This window comes from Pollicipes pollicipes, unplaced genomic scaffold, assembly GCF_011947565.3.
Source record: "Pollicipes pollicipes isolate AB1234 unplaced genomic scaffold, Ppol_2.1 Scaffold_7261;HRSCAF=8764_pilon_pilon_pilon, whole genome shotgun sequence".
NCBI classification, from domain to species: Eukaryota; Metazoa; Arthropoda; class Thecostraca; order Pollicipedomorpha; family Pollicipedidae; genus Pollicipes; species Pollicipes pollicipes.
This window is the reverse complement of record NW_023597054.1, coordinates 15,700,846-15,707,828: the sequence shown is the minus strand read 5'-3', so window position 1 is coordinate 15,707,828 and position 6,983 is coordinate 15,700,846. Positions and strand designations below refer to the sequence as shown.

At 57.4% G+C, this 6,983-nt stretch overlaps 1 protein-coding gene across 1 annotated transcript; it reads right to left on the bottom strand.

Moving 5' to 3' along the window:
• Positions 1-927: 927 nt before the first annotated feature.
• LOC119113234 (stAR-related lipid transfer protein 3) lies at positions 928-5,858 on the bottom strand. The gene is made up of 6 exons (XM_037237588.1): positions 5,429-5,858; positions 4,981-5,090; positions 4,523-4,669; positions 4,024-4,131; positions 3,318-3,490; positions 928-2,154 (listed from the first exon to the last, which is right to left on the bottom strand). The coding sequence occupies exons 1-6, from the start codon at positions 5,547-5,549 to the stop codon at positions 1,959-1,961; spliced, it is 855 nt and encodes a 284-aa protein (XP_037093483.1). The 5' UTR covers positions 5,550-5,858; the 3' UTR covers positions 928-1,958.
• Between the last annotated feature and the right edge of the window lie 1,125 nt (positions 5,859-6,983).

The window sequence follows — 6,983 nt, the reverse complement described above, 5'->3', positions numbered from 1 at the left end:
TTGCGCCCACCTGAGCAGAGCTTGGCACTACACGAAGCTGTGGATCCTCCACTCCCCAAGGTCGCAAAAGGACGCTCGCCTGTGGCAGGATACACGGCCCAGGAGCTGGGACGCATCATGCGCGTCACGAGAACAACTTCCCCTGCAGCCCGCCCGGTCAGCTGGTCACTGACCGGCGGCCTCGCGAGATGAGCCAATGTCCGGTGACGACATGGTGGCAGGTGCCGGCCCCTGCCCGCGGCGCTGGCGCCGGGCCGCCGGCAGTGGTCACCTTACTGGCCAACAACGCCGCTCCTCGCCGGGGATGGCGGCGTCATCACGTCATCTACCGTCTTATTTTCATTAGGTGGAGCAGGATAAAATTCCCCTTAATTACCGTTCGACGTTTCAGCAATTATAAATGATTGTCAAGGGCACACGACGCAATCAGTTGGTCTCAGTGGCTCGATATCTTGGCTACGTCTCCGAGAAGTAATATAGAGTAATTGGTGATGGTCACAATGGCTAGATAGGGCGGTGGCTCTGGTGCACTAAGTCACCGTGCTGCGTGGATTTCCGCCTAATGTACCAAGGATCACCCATAAAGTGCGTAACGCGATTTGCCACGCCCCTTTCACCCCACCTGTCTTCCCTGAAACTCTCAGCAAGCGCCAGCCTCTACACATTTCGTCAGCTGTTCCGTAATTTACGTCCCACAGCGAGCCCCTCACGTCGGGGGACGCTGATGAACATCGAGTATTGTTTGCCGGTAGACGTATCGTACCAAAGCGGCACATCAGTCTAGTAAACCTCGCATGCAGCCGCTTTAGGGTACCACGAGCAGCCCGAATATCTCAGTCTTGGGGCCGACGCGCAAGTAAAAATGCAGGCCTAGCCCCAGCCGACCACACACCTGGCGCCACTTTCAGGCCCACGTTCATAGTCAGCGACTGATGGCATGTATTGTGCGGTAATAGTATACTAGGGTACCACCATGCTATCCGAACAATCAGTGGGAAGTCGAACAGGTTGACAGCAGCTTACACCATCGAATCCATTCTCAGCTTTATTTTAAAAATCTTACAAAACATCAATACATGCAGGCGATCGCCATGTATCCTACCATGTTGGGAAATCGAAGTACGATCACCACACTAGGAGAGAGGGCGATACCGAACAGAAATTGCCAGGTCAACTGGACGCCGTAACATCACTGTTGAGAAACCTTCAATGGTCTCCTTCCGCTGTGTCCCCGTTCAACGGAAGGTAAGCGATGCTGGAATCCTGTCACTTTGACCCTTGGACAGAGACGCAGCCCAGCTACCCACAACATGCATCGCCATTGGTCAGTCATGAAGAAGGCATGGCATCTGTTTTAACCTTTACGCACGAACAGTGCATCCCATGGCGTCCACAGACAGCGCTGCTCTCATGTGTTGCGATCAGCTGCCGGACAAGGGTCCATTACGTACATTACGCACAACACACTGGCTGCAGGTTTTCACACGCGGATTGTGATCGTGTGAAGCCAGTTGTGGCTAGTGATCTTGAGTTGCTATCGCTAACCAACCAATCATTCAGCTCTGCAAACACACACACCAAATTCGAGGTGCCTGTTGTGGTGCCTGTTAGAATGCCATGTGGCACTAGAAAAAGCACATTACGCTCACAATGCGCCATAAAGTGCTAAAAAACATCACATGCTACTTTATGAATCTGTGATGCGTTCAAAGCAATGCTCTCTAAATGGCAACGGATCTCTGGCTGCAGATCCGACGCGGTGTGTTGTTGAACCGACTGCAGGTCGACAAACTAGGGGCGCGGCGTCTCATCGTCCAGCTGCTCGACAAACCCGGCCCAGGCTTAGCGCGTGCTACGCACTAGGTGTCCACTTCGCAGGGGCCGCGCGGCGCGGCGAGGTCACGGGGTCAGACGGCCGTCGCCCGCGGCGCCGAAAGGTCACGGCGTGCGCGGCGGGATCAACCGCGCACGCGCTCGGCCAGTGCGAGCATTTGCGTGCGTAGCTGGCGCCAGACGGAGAGCGTGCCCCGCTGGATGAGCAGCTGCGGCACCATGCGCAGCTTCAGGTCGTAGTTGAGCGTGCCCTCTACGACGCAGTGATTGGGTGCTCCGTCCATTGGACTAACCGTGAGCACTGTCGGGAAGTTCAAAGCCCTGCCGGATTCGAATGCGGTCAGCGAGAGTCACAGGGGTGCGAAGTGGGCACGCGTTAATCGTTAAGATCTATTCCGTGCTGCGCCGTTCTGCCATGACGTCGGCTTCCGCCTCGCATGCACAGAGACAAAATGCCAATGTTTCCCAAAACCTGCCGATCTGACACAATGCCTACACAATCGCACAGTCTATATTGTAAAGTTCACGGCCCAGGGCGCGGGATCTCATGGCCCCCTTGGTCCTCCCGTGGACTACCTCCATGGCGTCTCATAATTGTTGCCGTGTCCCAAGAAGCGCTAGTCCGAGTGAAGACGGAGAATACAGGTGGGCATGCCTCCCAAGATATCACGTACACAGCAACGCGCGTGCCCAAATGTGGCATTCGTACGATCGAATTCCGTGCGATCGGAATGTCACGTGTTCGCGACCTTGTGTCGTCTTACAGCGGTCATGACGTCATTGAGTCGCTGGGCCCAGTAAGCTGGAGGCACCGGGACAACAGTGAAAGCACTGACCAGCCTTTTACGACCCGTTGTTCTTAACACGTGCTACCACCGCTGCAGGCACCATGCATGCCAACAAGGGGTTCTGGGGGCAAGGAAGGGGAGGGCAGCGCCAGTTGCCATGGGCACTGGCCGACCTAGAGCCGGCACCTGATGCCGGAAATGAACTTCAGACGCAGGAAGGTCGTGCCGGGCGCCGGGGAAAGATCAGCAGCATTGGGCCGTGAGAATGACGGCTGCGTTGGTCAGCAAATGTGAGGACAACGGATCATCTCTGTCAGCATCACAACGAACATCATCCGTTAGAAGCCGAGACCATCCGTTTATAGGACACGCATCGGATCCCAGCGAATAACGTAGTTGCCAGCGCTGCAACATCTCACGGGAGGAGAGCGGATGGGAAGCATGCAGCGTATCACCTTCCACGTGGGCATGCCCTGTTGCATAGCGCGCGGATGCTTTTCATGCTAGCTAAGACAAAATGGCTTCGACCGAGGAAGGGTCAAAGGAAAGGGAAGGGTCTTCAAAAGGGGGAGGGTCTTCGAAAGGGGAAGGGTATTCCGCACGCGTTTCACTCGGCAGCGCAGCATATCACCACACTGGCGGGCTGCCTTGACCTTGCGAAGGTCGCCGACCTGACGCGGCGGACAGGCCACTGACCTGACGAAGCTGCTGCGCAGCGGCAGGTCCCGGTGTTCGATCGAGGCGACGGCGCTGTAGTGCATGTCGCCGCGGCGGCCGAGGCGGCGCAAGTTGACGAACTCGCGCTTCGAGACGACCCCTCCAAACAGGAGGCCGGTCACCTGGTGTATGATCTCCACACCGTCGGCAATCTGTGGCGTGTGCGCGGGTGGCGCGGAGGTCGGTCACGACCGGCACAGCTGACAGTGGGCGGCCGACACAGCCGACACGGGACGGCCGGCACGGCCGACATTGGACGGCTGGGACAGCAGTCACCATACAACCGTCACGCGACAACTAGCGTAGCAGACAGCAGCAACCGACGCAGTGACCCCCGGCCACCGAGGCGGCGGTCACAGGACCCGGCGCGGTGTGTACGACGCGGGCGATGTGGGGTGATAGTCAGCACAGCCAACAATAGCTGACTGACTCAGAGACCAGGCAATCGGATCAGCGACCAGCGATGCGACACACGACACACGACGATGCGATCAGCGCCTGCTTCTGATCAATATTGCGTACTTCGTTACCGCTGCAGCGCTGCAGTCGGCAACAGGCGCACTATCTGGACATGCAACAGCACGCAAGTGGTACGCGAGACCGCCCGTGCGGCCATGTCGTCCCCGTCCGACACCAGAGGAGCTCCGAGGCCGTGTTCACTGTTGCCAGCGTGACAGGTTCTTACGCGGTGGGTCTGATGACACTGCTGGATGGTCTGGTTCCACGAGGGGCAGTTCTCACATTTGTGGAGCAGCTCTTGTGCGAACTTTTCAGGGCAGCATTTGATGACAGTCTGGAAAATGGTACAAACGCATTTGAAATTTTTCTTACAATAGTAGAATGATTGACACATAACTGAAAGAGGTCGAATGATCGTTCCTATCACCCAGGCGCATAATAATGGCGCAGCGAACAATGCTTAGCGGAGCTATGTACTCCTCATATGACGGGGCTAAAAACACAGCGACGCAGAACACCGAGCGCTCTCCGGAGCTGTAAACCACATTTAAGAACTGTTCTGTTATTAAAATAACCATTGAGCTAGCATTACAGAACGCTTGCCAACCCTCTCCAACGTCCTTATTAATGTTAAGGCAGGATTTTCCGAGTTACGAGATCCGCTGCAACTCCCTTAGCAAATCATCTCCCACCAATTGAGGTTAAAGCTATAGACAGCATCTCACCCTGAACTTCCAGATAGTGCGTCCTCCACTGTCCCTGACAAAGAGTCCGTCCTCTTCCTCTGAGTCCACCTGATGCCAGCCATCTGCCTGCAGGATCTCCAGCGCCTTCTCACAGTTTGTCTCGGCCAGCTCTTTCAGGTCCAACTCCTGCGGAAGGACGCGAATTCATCGGTAAACCCACTAGGCTCAAGCGTAATTATTGCACACGACATCCTATACGCGTATTATAGCTATTCACCATTTCATGAAAGCTTACCGCGAGAAATACCAGACCCCGTCGCAATCAGTCATGAAAACGCACTGCAATGTCCATGACTTCACGCAGCTACAATAAATCAAATAGGTGCAACAGAAATGCCACCAAAGATACGAATCTGGAAAAATGTACCCATTCCTAGACAGCGTAGCCGGACTGGCTTTGACCACCAGCGCAGTACGCTGGGCCTCGAGAGCCTCACCTCCTTGGACAGGGCCTTCTGTGGGGTGCGTGGGGCCACCGCTCGCGGACCTTCTGCACCGAACGGGTCCGTCTCACTCCTCGGGATCAGCGCGCTCAGCTGCTTGCGGTCTGGTGGACCGTCGCACGCGGAACGGCGAGGTCAGAGGTCATCACCAAGCGAAGTCAGGGGTCAGCGCCACCGGCGCCACATTGATTGCAGTACGATAACGCGTGCTAGGTTCGACAATTGGTCGCTGAAATAATCATAAAATGACGGTAAAGCGTGGGTGTACGGAAACCTAGTGATGCACACCTCGGCGCTAATATCTTATGATTATATGCATGGCGCTAACGGAGATAATCAGAAGGGTCAGCACAGCACGAAACGGCAGCTTCATCCCACGCGACAACCTCGGTTATCTTCCGGGACCGGTCGCTTCAAAGAGATGCGGAGAACAAGAACTCACCGGGCAGCGTGATGCAGTAGGGCGAGTTTGCCAGCATGAGTCCAGCTCTGATGGTCTTAATTGCCGAGGGCGATCCGGCCGCCAGCAGGCGTCCAAACATCGGAACCAGCCCGCCGGCCATCTCGTGCCAGCACGGAGCGGGAGGGACAAACTATAGAGATCCTTCGCAAACGGTCCGAGATCGCCGCAGCCGGCTGAGATCGTACCGGAGAGCCTTCCGAGATCCTCGAGGGGGGTGGGGGCGGGGCTAGCCGCTAGTCTTCGTATATGTGCCGAAGCGCACTAAAACTCCGGAAATTTCCGGACTAAAACAATTCTCTCGGATGCAGGAGCACACCCAGAGACGGGGGACAGTCAGCAGTGTGGAATACGGCAGGACGTCCGACCGGCGGACGGGACGGGGAAGCTCACGGAGGTCGACCAGCGACCGTTCCAGCGCGGCTCCCCGACCAGATCTGGCAGCCGGCCGGCGCCGGCGGTCTTATAATGACGCGGCGGCCCCTCCCTCGGCACTGGGCACGGCTGGCGGCGCGCGGGGCCGAGATGCGGCGAGGAAACATATGAACCTCGTCATTGCGGCGGCTGGTCATATTGTCGCGTCCCGTCTCGGCCTACCCACTTCACACCACCTGCACTCTTCCTCTTAATTATCCGTTCCGTCTGTACTTCGCCCGTCATTGTTTCGGTGAACAAAGAGCCTAACAGAGCTAGCGTAAGAGTGGTGAGGCCGCATTCCAGAGCAGCTTTTAGACAATCGGCGTCGATTCATCGCTTGGTGTTCAGCGAGTTACGTAAGTTGTAGACGGTCTTTGCATTGCCGCAAGCAGGTAACGTGAAACATTCAACTAGGCTGGTTGATAGGACCTTGCACTCATCCTTACAACCAACCAAAACTAATGAGCAAGGTTTTGAGCTCACCCGCACGTGATCTCGTACAGGCAGCATCGCGTGATGTGCTAATACACTTGCCCTGGCTGAGGCGGATAGTCACCTAATCCTCGAGACCATTGGTTAGCATGGAACTCCTGCTGACCATTTACCCAGGACCCGCATAATACCCGCACCGTTTTTTTCATCGAAAGTTTCAGTATACAAGCCACTTTCTGCAGTAACTTCTGCACGCAAACAGGCAGTGCGTCGGAGCCGGCGTCCGGGACTGTCGCAGCCGTCCGACCTTGCAGCAGCTCACGTCCGGGTTCGCACCCCGCTGGTTACGACGCCCTCAGCACGACCCGGCGAGCACGGTCTCGCTGCTCCGTCCTTTAACCGGCCGGCGCCGTGCCGACGCGTCCGCATACCACGTGGTGAGCCGGGGCAGCAACACCACCTCGCCGCGGCCGCCCGCCCGGCGGCCAGCGGCAGAGCGGTGCCGCGGGGCGGAGGGAGCCCGCAGGAGCTGGCGTCCCGGGAGACGTCCGCTCTGGGTCACCGACGCACCTCGCCGCGGCCGCCCGCCCGGCGGCCAGCGGCAGAGCGGTGCCGCGGGGCGGAGGGAGCCCGCAAGAGCTGGCGTCCCGGGAGACGTCCGCTCTGGGTCACCGACACACCTCGCCGC